The 18,153-nt window shown below is 40.1% G+C and overlaps 2 protein-coding genes across 10 annotated transcripts in view; both read left to right on the top strand.

The window, feature by feature from the left end:
- LOC118379745 (LIM domain-binding protein 2) overlaps positions 1–7,084 on the top strand; it is a 112,488-nt gene extending 105,404 nt beyond the window's left edge. For all 4 annotated transcript variants that reach the window (XM_052511675.1, XM_052511678.1, XM_052511673.1 and 1 more), the window contains exon 9: positions 2,469–7,084. In XM_052511675.1, the coding sequence (XP_052367635.1) occupies positions 2,469–2,699 (231 nt within the window). In that variant the 3' untranslated portion in view covers positions 2,700–7,084. The remainder of the gene's footprint in view (positions 1–2,468) is intronic.
- Positions 7,085–8,304: 1,220 nt separating this feature from the next.
- The window catches only part of LOC118379759 (transmembrane anterior posterior transformation protein 1 homolog), a 28,601-nt gene continuing 18,752 nt past the window's right edge, over positions 8,305–18,153 (top strand). For 2 of the 6 annotated variants that reach the window (XM_035766787.2, XM_035766794.2), the window contains exons 1-2: positions 16,643–16,780; positions 17,578–17,696. In XM_035766787.2, coding sequence (XP_035622680.1) covers positions 16,745–16,780; positions 17,578–17,696 — 155 coding nt within the window. In that variant the 5' untranslated portion in view covers positions 16,643–16,744. Of the gene's footprint in view, positions 8,569–12,932; positions 13,064–13,567; positions 13,661–16,642; positions 16,781–17,577; positions 17,697–18,153 lie in introns of those variants that run through there. The other 4 variants (XM_035766772.2, XM_035766780.2, XM_052511682.1 and 1 more) reach the window with 4 other exon arrangements.

Here is an 18,153-nt window from a genome sequence, read left to right on the forward strand (position 1 = left end):
GAAGGATTAGCTGGGTTAGATGGGGTTTGAAGCCCATGAGTAGTTGTCATAGAGATGGATAGAGGACTCACTTGTCGCAAAAGACTGTGATAGCATGGGCAGTTTATGGGTTGTAGCATTATGTACTACAGTACCGATAATGATCTGTATAACATATCAGGTTTTATCCTAGGTTGGGATTCAATCCGATCAGCATTAGATCTGTGTTATAGCTCACTTGACATTTATTGGTCATTTCAGATTGAACCGACATCTGCAGCATTAACCGTAAATACGATCTCCACGAATGTTGGGGGAAATGCCTTTAAAATATGCATTGTCAACTGTCTAGTGCGCTGCGCTATGAATTGAATCCCGGCCTTAGTAAATATGTTATTGTAGCTATAACAGAATAGTGTCTCATCTCCTTACCAACATATGGTGTCAGAAGTGGGACCTGAACCCACGCCTCCATTCAGGATTAGAAGCTCAGGGGTAGGCTACTTGTGTAGGCTACTGGTCTTGATGAGACCCAATGTCCTCTAGTGTTTTTGCTTTTGGCCCTTCATTGCAGTGGTAGGAACTATCACCCATACAGATTAGAGTGGACACTCGTCAGTGGCCATAGTACAGCAATAAGCAGGAACGAAGACAGTTCTATACACTTTGCATGTATATAGTCATCGACAGTTATATGAACGTCTAAAGGCTTTGACTTATGCTTTGACATGAACTGTGCTGAATGAATATTTCCATAGACTAAGAGTTAGTATAACCTGCATATCACACCATAAAACATATATGATCAATACACAGTACCAGTCAAAAGTTTTAAAAACTCATTCAGTTTTTCTTTATTTTTACTATTTTCTACATTGTAGAATAATAGTGAAGACATCAAAACTATGGAAATAACACGTGGAATCATGTAGTAACCAAAAAAGTGTTAAACAAATCAAAATATATTTTAGATTCTTCAAAGTAGCCACCATTTTCCTTGATGACAGTTTTGCACACTCTTGGCTGGAATGCAATCCAATTAACAGGTGTGCCTTGTTAAAAGTTCATTTGTGGAATTTCTTTCCTTCTTAATGCGTTTGAGCCAATCAGTTGTGTTGTGACAAGGTAAGGGTGGTATACAGATAGCCCAACTTGGTAAAAGACCAAATCCATATTATGGGTAGAACAGCTCAAATAAGCAAAGAGAAATGGCAGTCCATCATTGCTTTAAGACATGAAGGTCAGTCAATACGGAACATTTCAAGAACTTTGATAGTTTCTTCAAGTGCAGTCGCAAAAACCATCAAGAGCTATGATGAAACTGGCTCTCATGAGGACCGCCACAGGAAGACCCAGAGTTACCCCTGCTACAGAGGATACGGTCATTAGAGTTAACTGCACCTCAGATTGCAGCCCAAATAAATGCTTCACAGAGTTCAAGTAACAGACACATCGCAACATCAACTGTTCAGAAGAGGCTGCGTGAATCAGGCCTTCATGGTCGAATTGCTTCATAGAAACCACTACTAAAGGACAGCAATAATAAGAAGAGACTTGCTTGGGCTAAGAAACACAAGCAATGGACATTAGACCGTGGAAATCTGTCCTTTGGTCTGATGAGTCCAAATTTGAGATTTTTTGGTTCCAACTGCCGTGTCTTTGTGAGACGCAGAGTAGGTCAACGGATGATCGCCGCATGTGTGGTTACCACCGTGAAGCATAGAGGAGGAGGTGTGATGATGTGGGGGTGCTTTGCTGGTAACACTGTCTGTGATTTATTTAGAATTCAAGGCACACTTAACCAGTATGGCTACCACAGCACTCTGCAGCGATACACCATCCCATCTGGTTTGTGCTTAGCGGGACTATCATTTGTTTTTCAACATGACAATGACCCAAAGCACAACTCCAGGCTGTGTAAGGGCTATTTGACCAAGGAGAGTGATGGAGTGCTGCATCAGATGACCTGGCCTCCACAATCACCCGACCTCAACCCAATTGAGATGGTTTGGGATGAGTTGGACCGCAGAGAGAAGGAAAAGTAGCCAACAAGTGCTGAGCATATGTGGGAACTCCTTCAAGACTGTTGGAAAAGCATTCCTCATGAAGCTGGTTGAGAGAATGCCAAGAGTGCGCAAAGCTGTCATCAAGGCAAAGGGTGGCTACTTTGCTTTGAAGAATCTAAAATCTATTTTGTTTTGTTTAACACTTGTTGGTTACTACATGATTCCATATGCGTCATTTCATAGTTTTGATGTCTTCATTATTATTCTACAATGTAGAAAATAGTAAAAATAAAGAAAACCCCTTGAATGAGTTCGTGCTTCCAAATGTTTGACTGGTACTGCCGTACAATCAATATATTATCAATTCTACATATATCATCTCTCAGAATGTCATGCATTTCTCACACATGCAGCATGTGTCATTAAAAATTTCTGACCTTTAACCTGACCTTAATGTCTGGCCCTTAACCTCTCTCCTTTCAGGACGTGATGGTGGTTGGTGAGCCCACCCTGATGGGCGGGGAGTTCGGGGACGAGGACGAGCGTCTGATCACACGTCTGGAGAACACGCAGTACGACGCTACCAACGGATTGGACGACGAGGATGACTTCAACGGCTCGCCAGCGCTCGGCAACAACAGCCCGTGGGGCAGCAAGCCGCTCAACAACCAGGACAGCAAGGCCGAGAGCACAGCGCCTCAGTCGTCACAGTAGAACACACAGAGACCAAGGCCACCGAGAGCACAGTCAGTGCCCCCACCTTCATATGTCCGCTTAGCTGACATTTAACTTCAATGGTTGAATGTTACTATTTTGGACATATTCTAATGAGACCATGTTGCCCTCACAGTAAAACAAAGAGGGAAAATAATTATTAAAAAACTGTACCTATTTGGCACAGTAGGGCGGCGCCCTCTAAAACCTCACATTGTACTGAATTGAACCCTGTTGGCAATTTTTTTCACGTCGTGGTCAACGGTCGTCACTGTCACTCATCATGATCGATCATCTCCACCAAATACCAGAACAATTCTTCTCCGACTTCACTGTAACATCGAGGAGCGAGACAGAGAACTGAATAACATTGCACAGCAATATCCATACGAATAACACTGCTTTTTCACCTAAATACATACAGGTTGTATGCATTGCAATGATGATGTAAACAATACTGGGTTTTCTTTTTCAATTTTTCCTAGAATTCCTCTGTTTGGATTTGGTGGGAATTCACAGTGTTAGGAGAGTTGGGATAGCTCTGGGAATGACAATGCAGGTGTTCATATGAATTGTCCCTCTTGGATACCTTCTCAGTCCTTGAGCTTTAACTGTAGTGCGATTCTGTGGTTGTTGCCCTTTTGACCTTTGATTTGCACGTTGCAACACCTCTGGGACAGTTGACAGGGGAAGTCAAAACAAAACATCAAAAACAAAATGGCTCCTATAAGGGCATCAGCCTCAATCAGAACTAACCGGCAAGGTTTATACTCAGCCCATATAGAGCCACCAAACTGCATCCGCGATGGCCGAGACGTCGCCGTCTTCAGCTTTTGCCTTTTTATTGAAAATTAATTTGGCTGTTGGTTTGTTTACAGTTGTTTTTTGTTGGATTTTCAATGAAAAGGAAAGTGACTCTGTTTCACCTTTAAGGACAGCTTCAAGTGGGGAGACACGTGTTCCATGATTACTTTTCCAGAATTACTGCATCAGCGCCAATTGTTATTTCATGCAAACCTGTTTGATTGTGTTTGTAGTCTATTGGTGTTCTTTTGCTTCTCCCCAAAATACTTTACAATCATGTTTGTACTTTGCCAATCAGTAGGCCTTTCACATTTGGAATTTGTTCTTTCCCTTTAATGACCTACTCCCAAACTGATGTTTAAAGTTTTTTCCTGCATGATTTAGTTTTGTTTGTTTGATATACAGTACCAGTCAAACGTTTGGACACACGTACTCATTCAAGGGTTTTTCTTTATTTTGACTATTTCTACATTGTAGAATAATAGTGAAGATATCAAAACTGAAATAACACATATGGAATCACGTAGTAACCAACAAAGTGTTAAACAAATCAAAATATATTTGAGATTCTTCAAAGTAGCCACCCTTTGCCTTGATGACAGCTTTGCACAGTCTTGGCATTCTCTCAACCAGCTTCATGAGGTAGTCACCTGGAATGCATTTCAATTAACAGGTGTGCCTTGTTAAAAGTACTTAAAAATGTCTTTCCTCCTTAATGCGTTTGAGCCAATCCGTTATGTTGTGACAAGGTAAGGGTGGTAGACAGAAGATAGCCATACTTGGTAAAAGACCATATATATTATGGGATGAACGGCTCAAATAAGCAAAAAGAAATGACAGTCCATCATTGCTTTAAGACATGAAGGTCAGTCAATACAGAAATTTTTAACAACTTTGAAAGTTTCTTCAAGTGCAGTCGCAAAAACCATCAAGCGCTATGATGAAACTGGCTCTCATGAGGACCGCCACAGGAAAGGAAGACCCAGAGTTACCTCTGCTGCAGAGGATAAGTTCATTAGCGTTACCAGCCTCAGAAATTGCAGGCCAAATAAATGCTTTACAGAGCTCAAGTAACAGACACATTTCAACATCAATTGTTCATAGGAGGCTGCGTGAATCAGACCTTCATGGACGAATTGCTGCAAAGAACCCACTACTAAAGGACACCAATAAGAAGAAGAGAATTGCTTGGGCTAAGAAACACGAGTAATGGACAATTGGACCAGTTGAAATCTGTCCTTTGGTCTGATGAGTCCAAATTTGGGATTTTAGTTTCCAACCGCTGTGTCTTTGTGAGACGCAGATTAGAACGGATGGCTATTTGACCAAGAAGGAGAGTGATGGAGAGCTGCATCAGATGACCTGGCCTCCACAATCACCCCACCTCAACCCAAAGCAGACAACAAGTGCTCAGCATATGTGGGAATTCCTTCAAGACTGTTGGAAAAGAATTCCAGGAGAAGCTGGTTGAGAGAATACTAAGAGTGTGCAAAGGGTGTCTATTTGAAGAATCTAAAATATATTTTGATATAACACTTTTTTTTATTACTACATGATTCCATTTATGTTATTTAATAGTTTTGATGTCTTCGCTATTATTCTACAATGTAGAAAATAGTAAAAATAAAGGAAAATCCTTGAATGAGTAGGTGCGTCCAAACTTTTGACTGGTACTGGACTGTACAGTACAGGGAGGCAGGTAGCCTAGTGGTTAGAGCGTTGGGCCAGTAACTGAAAGATTGCTGGATCGAATCCTCGAGCTGACAAGGTAAAAATCTGTCGTTCTGCCCCTGAACAAGGCAGTTAACCCACTGTTCCCTGGTAGGCCGTCATTGTAAATAAGAATTTGTTCTTAACTGACTTGCCTAGTTAAATAAAGGATAAATAAATAAATACAGTATATTATGTACCTTTTTGTGACACAGCCATTTTATTCATCAGTTTGGGAACACTGTTACAAGGTTTCTAGCTCTGTAACATAGAGAATGATAGAGACCGTTTTACCAGGAGCAGCGCCATTGAGGCCTTCCAGCTTCCTTCATTTTAAAGTAGTCAAAGTAGTCAACTAGGTGGGGATTTCTATGGGTTGTAAGTCTCAATGGGTTGCTCATGCTGTCACAGATTCTATAATGGCACAGATATAAGGATGAGTCCTCTAACTAGCTCTGTGCTCTGTAAATAGAGGTGTGAACTACAATTTTATCCATATAAGATTAGCCACAATTCTGAAACCATTTTGTACTGTACATGGCAGCTGTTTCGACAAGCTTTTTGATTTGTATGAGTTTCACATTTCTATAGGGCATTTTGGATTCTGGTTGTTTGTCTGACCGATTTCTGCTGCTATAAGCAGCACATTTATTGTTTTGTTTATATCCAGTCATTTATTTAATGCAGAAGTCAAATCTTAAACAACATTTTAGTCTCAATGGAGAGATATTAAAGATATACTGAACAAAAATATAACAACAACATGTGAAGTGTTGGTCCCATGTTTCATGAGCTGAAACAAAAGATTCCAGAAATTTTCCATACACACAAAAAGCTTCTTTCTCTCCAATTTTGTGCACAAATTTGTTTACATCCCTATTAGTAAGCATTTCTCCTTTGCCAAGATTATCCATCCACCTGACAGGTGTGGCATTTCAAGAAGCTGATTAAACAGCATGATCATTACACAGGTGCACCTTATGTTGGAGAAAATAAAGGCCACAAAAATTTGTCACACAACCCAATGCCACAGATGTCTCAAGTTTTGAGGGAGCGTGCAATTGGCATGCTGACTGCAGGAATGTCCACCAGAGCTGTTGCCAGAGAATTGAATGTTAATTTCTCTACCATAAGCCACCTCCAATGTAGTTTTAGAGAGTCCTCACAACCGCAGACTACGTGTAACCACGCCAGCCCAGGACCTCCACATCCGGCTTCTTCACCTGCGGGATCATCTGAGACCAACCATCCAAACTGAGGAGTATTTCTGTCTTGTAATAAAGCCCTTTCGTGGGAAAAACTCATTCGGATTGGCTGGGCCTGGCTCCCCAGTGGGTGGGCCTATGCCTCCTAGACCCACACATAGCTGCGCCCCTGCCCAGTCATGTGAAATCTATAGATTAGGGTCTAATTCATTTATTTAAAAAATACTGATTTACTTATATGAACTCTAACTTAGTAAAATCGTTGAAATGGTTGCATGTTACATACATGTTTTCGTTCAGTATACATCATTTGCAAATTATTGAGCAAAAACCAGCATACTCAAGGCCCTACAGAAATGCAGTTTTAAAACCCCTCCTTTAGTGTTACCAGTTGTTCTTTGACGATGATTTCCCCCCTGATCTCCTCTAGTCTACTCTTCTGTTGGATTTAGTTTCTTAAAGGCAAGAAGACAACGTTTGGATCTTTTGTGTATTTATTTGTGCATTTGTAAGGAAGCTAACACATTTCTGAATAGGTTTGAACCTGGTATTATTAGAACTCTGCACAATTTGTACATTATATCGCAGAGATGTTTTGTGTCATATCTGATGTCTGGTATGTATGCTTTGCCATTATGTGTGCCAATAAACCGTGCTTAAAGATTGTTCCGATTGTGTTTCTGCAGAAATTGTATGGATTACTGTGCATTCTGTGTTCATGCATGTCTGTTTCTCCATTAATCTGTTTTCATATACCTTTATTCAAGTCTGTCTGTTCTCGTATCAATAGGTAGCCAATACGATATGATGGTACTACAGCGTAACTGTGCTGTATCCTTACGTATTTCCAATGTGACAGATTGATGGACAATAACCTATTTGAAGACCAATTTCTAATGTGGCTAATGTCAGCCACCCCTTCTTAGATCCTTGATCAATATAATGAGTTATTTAGGGTCATGGGGTCAACTGGTTCATCAATCCATTTGTTTATTTTTGAACAGGAATCAAGGCAGAAATCAATCATTCAGGCATCAGTTACTAAAGGCAGCGAAGCAGCAGGATATCAAGGGTGCGTTCGTAAATTCACTATGGCTATCTACTCCGATTTCAGAACACTCTCGTCTGTGTGCCAGAGCGCTAAATAACTGATGAATTTACTAACGCTCGACACCCGTTGTATATGACCGGTGACAGTAGACATCAGCAAAAAATATTAATTCAATAATTCAACAGCCTAACCAGCTCTCTGCTAGGGTGAGTAAAATGGTCAGAGTGAGGTGTTCTTTCATTTATGTCTGGAAGTAGCTAACAAGCTGGCTAACTTTAGCCAGTTAGCTTGGGTGCTTGACTACCGCTGTGAGGTCAGAATGCTCGGATCAACCCTACTCCTCTGCCAGAGCATCCTGCGTGCGCTCTGAACGCTCCAAAAGTGAAATGTTCTGAATTTACAAATGGACAATCTGACAATGTTCTGAATTTACGAACGCCCAGAGCACACTAAGCACGAGCTGCCACTCCAGAGGGAATTTACGAACGCACCCCAAGTGTGAACTATTTGAATGGGTCTTTGTTGCCATCTTGTGGTTTTGAAAGAACATTGATTATCCAAATAGAATATTCCTATTTGGTTTGACAGTCACATCAAAATGTTATTATTCCCATTGATTGAATATTGCGGTTAAATTAATTGAGATTTAATTGAAATTGCCACCTTATTTTTTTTGCAAAAGCCTATGATTATGTGATACTTATTTTGGATAAAGCAAAATATTACAAATCACATACCCGTTGTACATAAACGTGGTGAATTTTGTGGGTCTATAATCGGTGTGGATAATGTTTGTTTGATAAATATTTATATGTTTGTATATTTTATGAATCAATCCCTCCGTGAGAAAGTGATGACGTTGCGTTGGTCTCTGAATGTTGCTACCAGCGCGGCGGCATAGTGAAGATGGCGGACTTGTTGGGGACCGGGCCGTCAGATGAAAAAGAAACCGAAAATGAGGACAAGAAGGAGGGGAAACGGCCATGGGATGACATACCAAAGTCGGAGAAAATCGTTAGAACTCCAGAATTGGCGGAAACATTGGGCTTTTACGATATGAACGCTGTCAGACGGGAGCAACGTGAACGCGAAAACTCAGGTGGGTTTCCCTGGATCTCTTGCGCAGATCAAAGCGGTATCGTTTAGCTATAATTTTATCTGACCTCTTTAATATGTATATTAATAATGCATTGTATATTAATAAAGCTGACGATCACATTTAAAGCATGGTAAAATACATGTTATCGTTGGGCTGTCCCCACAGAATGCACAACCAATCAAAGCACGCCATTGGATTGTCTAGCTGTCAAACGGTGTTGTTGTCATAGCAAACAAGCTGATTTGCGAGATTGTTTGTCAATAGAGGCTTTCAGTTAGGCTTTCTCACCTTTATATTAGTAGCCCGTGACAAACATTTATGCTAACTGATCATTACAAATATTTGTCATTTAGCGACTAAATACTTACGACGTTTTAATTCCTGGTAATTTGCTTGCATGTCACGAACCGCGCCAAGGCGTCTACGTTAACTTACCCCATTCATAGACGCTAAATACCTTTAGTACATTATTGGGCTAGTCTACGTGGAGGGGGCAACAGTCACTGAAGTCGGAATAGACCCTACTAGCCCGCAAGATAGTGAACTACAGTATCTAGCATTAGGTAGCTACGTTCTTTGCTTAGCACAGGTTCATGTTTCTCTAGCTAACGTTACCTATAAAGTCAATGTTTGGGCTAACGTTAGCTTGCTGCCTTTTCTTTTTGCGTGCATCAATGCATACTGTAACTGTAGGGCGCCGAGTTACTACAAAACGTTGTGGAATCCGGTCAATGTAGTCAATTATTTCTGTTGGAAATCATCTTTGCTTTCAATATATCATGTTTGACAGGTTCTAACTATTTCCAACCGACTGGAAAATATGTAAATACTGTATGGGGTCATTTCGGGTAACGCCCTCAAGTCAATGTAAAAAGAGGGTCGGGTGCCTTTGCTTCACATCAACAAACAAGAACAGTCTCTGCTCACTCATGTGAGACTGTTTTAAATTCTGCATGAATTCTACTGTTGTGTATATTTAACAGCACAGCATACTCGTAGTTCCTATACTCCAAAACGTCATAAGTGGGATGTTGCCATTGTAGCTCAGAAAGTTTTCCTCATACCAAAAGTCATATCTAGCAAGTGTATTAGATAATCCATTAGGGTTAAATTGGCCTTCAAATTCAGTTGGTATTGTCTAGAAGGAATACAGCTATTGTCAAGATGTACTTTTCATAGCAGGTTTAGGAGAAATTACACAGCAGGTTAGGAAAATGTATGTAGTAGGTTAGGGTTAGCTAAAATATTTGTAAAAACTTATACTTTTCAATTTGAGAAAAGCTGCATCCATTCTAGACATGACCAATTCAGTTGGTTCCTATGTTTATTTTTATTTTTTAATTGAACCTTTATTTAACTAGGCAAGTCAGTTTTACAATGACGGCCTCTACAGTGGAAATTATAGCATGTCAATCTTGGTGGAGCAAAAAAAAAGTGGGATGCATGCCAGCAAAGCCACCACACAAAACAAAACAATACATTAATTGCACTATAACGGTGACAAACAGTGCCCACAAACGGCCTATATAAAGCTGGCCCAACATCTTACCACTGCTACACCTACACATCAGCGGAGCCTCTTCCAGCGAAACAGTTCAAGCAGCCTCATTTACTGCCTTTAAAAAAAAACATAGCTGATATGGCTGACTTGCTCAAACAAATGTGGTTTCTGATGACAATTGAGATGTACAAACTGTGGCATAAGAGGACGACAAGTGGATAAGAGGCAATCCGTAATTTTGATTAAGACATTAATGAGCGAGCTAGGACGGACGTAGTCGATATAACTATTTGTTTAGCACATTTTAAATGTATTGCGGCAGAATTCAAAACATGGGCTGTTCTTACAGTGTTCTCCCTGTACACCAAGTCAGAACTGTAAGATAAATAAAGGGGCATATAAGCAGACAATGAAACCTCTTACAATATTCAATCAATACTCTCCAAAACAAGTTATAGGCTACATGTGCACCACTGAGTCAGAACAGTAGGTGAAATTAAGAAGGGTAAATGGACCAAATTATTAGGGTGAGGCACATGGTCTACTAACATCTTACTACACAACATACACTTAAGTATTACTTTCTTAGCTGCAGTATACATATCTCCCAGTCATATTACATAATTTATGCAGCAGCATACAATACATCTTTGGACGCCACTTGTTGTGCTGTGCTGACTTGAACAGGAAGGTGGTGTAGCAGTCCTTCGTGGGAAAATGTTGTCATCAAAGTCTGGCATTTTCTGAATTTATGGTGCTTTCAAAACAACTGGGTTACTCTTGAGAACCCCCCCCCCCCAAAAAAAAACAAAAAAAAACAAGGTCGACTCATGACGACGTCATTGATCTTCAGGTCGTAGCTCTAGAAAGAGGCCGGATTTACAATTCCAAGTTGGATGACCGTTCAAAACGTATTTTCCCAGTCGGAGCTCGTTTATTCCCAGCTTCCCAGTTGTCTTGAACTTACTGAAGTCAAGTTTTTGCAATTCCGAGTTACGTTGTTCTGAGCGCGGGACAAATCATGCTTCATGCACAGCAAGGCCAATGTTGAATGTTTATCATTTTAAACTTGGAAAAGAGCCCCTTAATCCCAGATTTGGGACCTCTCAGCCACTCCACTGAATAGCAGGCTAGTGTTTGCTTCGCAATGCTTGCAGTTAGCCACTGTCACTGATTTTTTCCAAACCACTCATTGTTGAATTTGCGATTTCCAACTTGTTGTGTAATGTTTATGTCCAATGGCCGATGAGCACTGATACATTTTATCTATAACTTCTCTTCAGTACAAGGATTAAAAAGGATTTGCCAGTAGATTGTTGACTTGATTCATGATGTTGACTGCTAGCTAAGAGTTGAAAGTATGATATTGACATGATCAGTCCAATCAAAGTTATTGTAGATATATTTTGATTTGATGTAATTTTGTCTGTGGCCAATGACCTTGAGCCTTCTTGGATGGGCACTTCCAATGTAACTCTATGGCAGCACCCAATTTTCTAGCTCTACCCTTAGACTTGGCGGTGACGTAGTGTCCCCATGAGTGACAGAACACTGAGCCAATCACGGTGCAACGCTCTGTATTTTCTGCTGGCTTACCCCACCACCACAGAAAGCACTGAGCTAGGCTGAAACACCTGCCTTTTGGAGCTGCCTTACTCAAGAAAACAAAAAAGAGACCATGTTTGTATGTGGATTTATTAACTCAATGATATACACTACCATTCAAAAGTTTGGGGTCACTTAGAAATGTCCTTGTTTTTGAAAGAAAAGCAATTTTTTTGTCCATTAACAGAAATACAGTGTAGACATTGTTAATGTTGTAAAAAATGACTGTTGTAGCTTGAAATGGTTGATTTTTAAAAACGTTTTTTTTTTTAAATATGGTATATCTACATAGGTGTACAGAGGCCCATTATCAGCAACCATCACTCCTGTGTTCCAGTGGCACGTTGTGTTAGCTAATCCAAGTTTATCATTTTTAAAGGCTTCTTCGCCTCTTCATTGTTGACATTGAGACTGGTGTTTTGCGGATACTATTTAATGAAGCTGCCAGTTGAGGACTTGTGAGGCGTCTGTTTCTCAAACTAGACACTCTAATGTACTTGTTATTTTGCTCAGTTGTGCACTGGGGCCTCCTACTCTTTCTATTCTGGTTAGAGACAGTTTGCACTTTTCTGTGAAGGGAGTAGTACACAGCATTGTACAACATGTTCAGTTTCTTGGCAATTTCTCGCATGGAATAGCCTTCATAGATATTCCATTAAAAATCAGCCATTTCCAACTACAATATTCATTTACAGCATTAACAATATATTAACACTATTTCTGATCAATTTTATATTATTTTAATGGACAAAAAAGTTGCTTCTCTTTCAAAAACAAGGACTTTTCTAAGTGACTCCAAACTTTTGATTGTTAGTGTAATATATATATATATACATCTTTTTACATTTTTTGCAAACTGATATGTGATGCATATTAATGCCAAAAAAACATGCACAACAGGCAAGCCCCTGTTTTGTATTTAATTATTGTTTTGCCAAAAATATTGGGCTCAAAACAGGTGGGGCTCTGCCCTGAATGATGGGTCGCCACCAGTCCTATATGAATGGTTAGGCTACTTTGTCTTATTTAGGCAATGATTGGTGTGTCATTCTTTCCTTCATTTTCAAAAGAGAAATTTCCTTTCCCTCACATTTTCATTCATGATATATTTTGTTTTCTGTGTCAGAGCTTCCCACAGTTAGAACACTGCCATGTATTTTGGCCATTGTGTTGATCACCAGGAGCGTGAACAGTGACTGTGGAGGGACAATAGCCATGTGGTAACAGAACGCTAAGTGTTGTCATAATGTTTTTCCAGATCCGTCGCTGGCACGCTTCCTGTGTGCTGAGCTGACCCGGGGCTACTTCCTGGAGCACAACGAAGCAAAATACACGGAGCGCAGAGAGAGAGTGTACACATGCATGCGCATTCCCAGAGAACTGGAAAAGGTAGGTACAGTAGAGGCCCCCTGGGAACCACACACACAGATAACCACACAAAAAGGACAATTCAACAGTGTTTGTTTAACATTGCCCTTGGTAATGTTCTGGAGCATCTGGTATTTCCAGTGAAATTAATATTCAAATTTTGTATTAATATTCATATCACATTTTTTATAGAGTTGACACAAATTAGTATACAGAGAATATATAGTTCTTTCTCTGTCATTTATTGCTATTGCCTATTATTGCAGCCCAGAATGTTTTTCGGTATGCTGTCATAGACATGAGTTGTGTTCGAATACTCATACTAACCGCACTCACCATACTATTTGTGACGTGAATTGAGTATATACTGGTCATGGTATGGATATTGGTAGTATGCCAAAAGTTCCCAGAAGTCGTACTAAATTTTCCAAAATACGAAGTATACACACAGAGGACACTATTTTCATACTTTTAGGGCCCACAATGCAATTCTTCAGAAAATGGGCGTGGCTTCACATTTTCAGATTTGAAGAAAATGGCAGAAAATAGTCCGACGAGCGAATACAAATTCATTCATTCATTAATGACAAATGTCAAGAAAATGTAATACCTTTTCAAGTAAGTTGCGTTACACGTTATGTTGGCTAACAATTTGTTAGCTACGCTATCCTTACGAACCGCATAGCATTCCAGCAGTAAGTTACCGGTATGATAACTAGTTAACTGGATACTAATACATCGAACTTGCCAGGCAGTATATTAACCAACGTTTATTGAGTTGATTATTCACATAATTCTTAGCGAAGTGTCGTTGTGATGCAGCGTCTCTATTTTTTATTTTTTTTAACCTTTATTTAACCAGGCAAGTCAGTTAAGAACATATTCTTATTTTCAATTACGGCCTGGGAACAGTGGGTTAACTGCCTGTTCAGGGGCAGAACGACAGATTTGTACCTTGTTGCTCGGGGGTTGCTGGGGGGTTTGAACTCGCAACCTTCCGGTGACTAGTCCAACGCTCTAACCACTAGGCTACGCTGCCGCCCCTCTATAGAACCAGTAGATGGTGTTGTTTACATTTTCAATGGAATATGTTACAAAGATTTCCATAAATGCACCTCTGTAAACTCACCTGGGAATAATAAACCTCTGCACTAAATTCTGATACCAGAAATAGGTACATTTACCAATGCCTTTATTTCTCTCCTCAAAACCCCCAACTATTGGGAAGGTGTGTGTGTGTGCTCTGAGAAAGCTACTCTTCTGGGACTACTTTTTTAATAAACTATCTGATGTTAGAGAAGCTTCCATTGAAGAACACTCTCTGGGTTCTATTGGATAAATAACTCTCCAACCGTGTTATGGCAGGTGATGTAAAGCCATTGCAAGTGAGTTTCTTCAATAACAAATTATGATCAATAACATCAAAGGCTGCACTGAAATTTAACAATACAGCTCCAACTATCATATTTTAACCAATCATCTGAGTCAGCAAATTGATTGGGCAGCTGTTAGAACCAGCAAAGGGTGCTTTACTATTTTTAGGCAGTGGAATTACTTTAGCTTCCTTCCACGCCTGTGGACACACACACTCTTTTAGGCTTTGGTTAAAGATCTAGCAAATAGGGGTGGCATTCTCAACAGTTTCCCATCAAGGTTGTCTGTACCTGGTGGCTTATCAATGATGGATAACAATATTTTTCCCTCCTCTACCACACTAACTTGACCAAATTCAAAACAGCAATCCTTCTCCTTAATTATTAGATATTTTATACAGAAATATGATGGTTCACTGTTCAGCAATTCTTTGAACCTAGGGCTGTTGCGGTGACTGTATTACCGCCACACCGGCAGTCATAAGTCATGACCGGAGACCAATTCCACTTGACCATCGAGTCATGGTAATCTCCTCTTATGCACTCTAGACATGCGTTCAGTACCCAACTTGGTAACGACCCCCAGGTCCTAATGGCCTGGTACTCAGCGCTCTGTTGTCTCTCTAACCATTTTGATGCAATCGAAAATCACATCAAACACTTATCATCAAAACAGTGTCATGCTTTTAAAACTCGCCTCATAGGTCAATTTAAAGAAAGAAGTTCAACAACCGGATGAAACTTAGTGGAAAACATGGTCGTTGTGGATGTTTCAAAGATGCACAAGGAAATGGACAGTGCTTTTTCTAAGGTGAAGATTAATTCAAAACATCCATATGTATATTAGAGCTTATGCATGCAGTACCTTCGGGAAAGTATTCAGACCCCTTTACTTTTTCAATATTTTGTTATTCTACAGCCTTATTCTAAAATGGATTACATTTTTAAAAACTGCTATCTCAACACAATACCCCATAAGGACAAAGCGAAAACAGGTTTTAAGACATTTTTGCTAATTTATTACAAATAAAAAATAGATACTTTATTCACATAACCATTCAGACCCTTTAATAACCTTTTGACAAAATGTCATGACTGCCACAGCCATAGTAGAATGCAATGTGATTTTCTGGGACAGTGATGTCTTTGCCAAACTTCTGCATTTTCTCGAACATTGCTATCTGTGGACAAGCAGAGACTAGTTCAGTGAAGTAAGCTCAACCTGAGGTGTGTTGAATGGGGAACATGCCGGCAGGGATAGTCACTAAATGGAATTGTTGTTCTAAATTTAACCATACAATTGTTCAATTAATCATGAATCTAGAGGACTCAAACCGTTTTCACAGTTAATTTCTTAACAGGTGCATGTATTTGATTTGTCCTAAACATAACCCTTTGTATTCAGGACAAAAAGTGAATTGCTTTAGTGCCTTGTTGCAAACAGGATGTATGTTTTTTATTTTTTTTTATTTTGTACAGGCTTCCTTCTTTTCACTCTTATCATTTAGGTTAGTATTGTGGCGTAAACTACAATGTTGTTGATCCATCCTTAGGAAAAAACTATCACAGGCATTAAACTTTGTATCTGTTTTAAAGTCACCATTGGCCTCCTGGTGAGATCCCTGAGCTGTTTCCTTCCTCTCTGGCAGTTATGAAGGATGCCTGTATCTTTGTAGTTACTGGCGTATTGATACACCATCCAAAGTGTAATAACTTCCCCATGCTCAAAGGGATATTCAACGTCTGCTTTTCATTTTTTTTACCAATAGCTGCCCTTCTTTGTGAGGCATTGGAAAACCTTCCTGGTCTTTGTGGTTGAATGTGGGTTTGAAGTTCACTGGAGAGGGGTAAAAACTAAAAGTCAAGGGGTATGAATACTTTCTGAAGGTACTGTAAAAATCAAATGGACCACAACCTTCACATCATTGCTATTTTTCATTTGGAATTTGCCCTTGGGCAACAGTGCGCCCTCAGACCTTCACACTGAGACTGAACATCAGTGTAGATCAGTCATCACCTAGCTTAATCTACATCCCCACTCCAACCCTCACTGGCTAGCCATAGCATGCCATGCCCTGGAGATCTGAGAAATGTGTGTAAACAAATCTAGGTCTAGAATCTCTGCCTGAAGTATGCTACAATACCTGAAGAGAGAAGTCAGGGACCGACCAATGAAAGAGTGACTTGTGACTCTCTTTAACCCAACCCCCACTACTCACTTCCTGGTGGGAAACGGGAAGTGTTGCAACACCATCACTACTGCTGTTTGTGAGGTTAACGCAGGACTTACTGAAGCTGGCATGTGCTTAATAACCTCCCTCATCATGAGATGACTGGTCTCAGATGGTATTTGCTATTTGAGAAGGTATGTGTGGGGCTCATGTTTGCAGGCTTTTTGCCCTTTTAACCCTGCTTCCTCAAAATTTGCATCTTAGGTGTATATTTTAATTTCTCTTCAAACGTTGTATTGAGTGTGATGTGTAGACTGTGACAATTCCTTTCAAGATGAAAGGTAATCATTACATTTTGAAAACATGTTTTGGTTAAAATGGGATTGAAATGGATTGTTTCTTGTAGCATATTCCTCTTTTTGTAAAATACAAACCTCTGAGAGGAACCGGTGGGTCAAGTCTGATGTGTGGTGTTGACGTATGACCTCTACCAATGTTTTTTGATTATCATAGAATAATATGGAGCCAAACAAATGGCTTAATACTTAGCCTAGTGTGTGTGTGTGTGTGTGTGTGTGTGTGTGTGTGTGTGTGTGTTTTAGCCTGTAGTCTACCTCAATCTTGCTGTCTCATACCAGGAAATTCTACACTACATTCAAAGTAGCACAACCCAAGTCATCTTTGAACATGCCGATAACCTGTCAAAATTAAAATATGCCAAGCTTACTGTAGACACACAGTGCCCATGTTTAACCTGTGTGTGTGTGTGCATACTATAGTAGTTAGCATTTTCATGTTTACTGAACTATTTCAAAATCTACTATAGGGCTTGCCCTGTGAAAATGAAAACGTGCCATTCTATATAGAGCGACCAACAAACACTGAAGCTTTTTAAACTCACACACAGCCCACACACACACAGTTGCTCTATTTGTAGGTGTGATTGAGCAACCGTGTTTTACCTGTGTGTGTGTTGTGTTCTCCCCTCCAGCTGATGATCTTTGGCTTCTTCCTGTGTCTGGATGCCTTCCTCTATGTGTTCACTCTGCTGCCCCTCCGGGTGCTGCTGGCCCTGCTACACCTCTTCACCCTGCCCTGCTGCGGCCTCCGGTGAGCCCCCCCCACACACACACTCTCTGGGTTGCGATAGAAATGCAGTGAATAGATCTGAAATGCATGTCTAGTCTACCAAATGTATTTCTATCTGAACGTTTTGTAGATGTGTGAACGCACCTCTGACACTGACGAAAAAACACTGCATGATTACTTTTGAATTAGGGGTGCTACGTGACCACTACCATATCTATCTATAACATAAATGATTCATTGTTACTAAGGCAATATGTGTAGGATTATCTCACCCAGTTTCCCCCCAAAATAGGCCTAGTTCCCCAAGTGGGGCATAATCCTAACTTCACAGAAATCACACCTTGATATTAATGAGATTTGCATGAAAACCGGAATTTGCTCATATCTCTAGTTAGGATTCGGCTTTTCTGGAGACTGATCCGTACGTTATCTAGGTTTATAATCCACAGTAAGTATTGTTCTCACTCAGTTTGCCTGT

This window comes from Oncorhynchus keta, chromosome 4 (assembly GCF_023373465.1).
Source record: "Oncorhynchus keta strain PuntledgeMale-10-30-2019 chromosome 4, Oket_V2, whole genome shotgun sequence".
Classification (NCBI taxonomy): domain Eukaryota; kingdom Metazoa; phylum Chordata; class Actinopteri; order Salmoniformes; family Salmonidae; genus Oncorhynchus; species Oncorhynchus keta.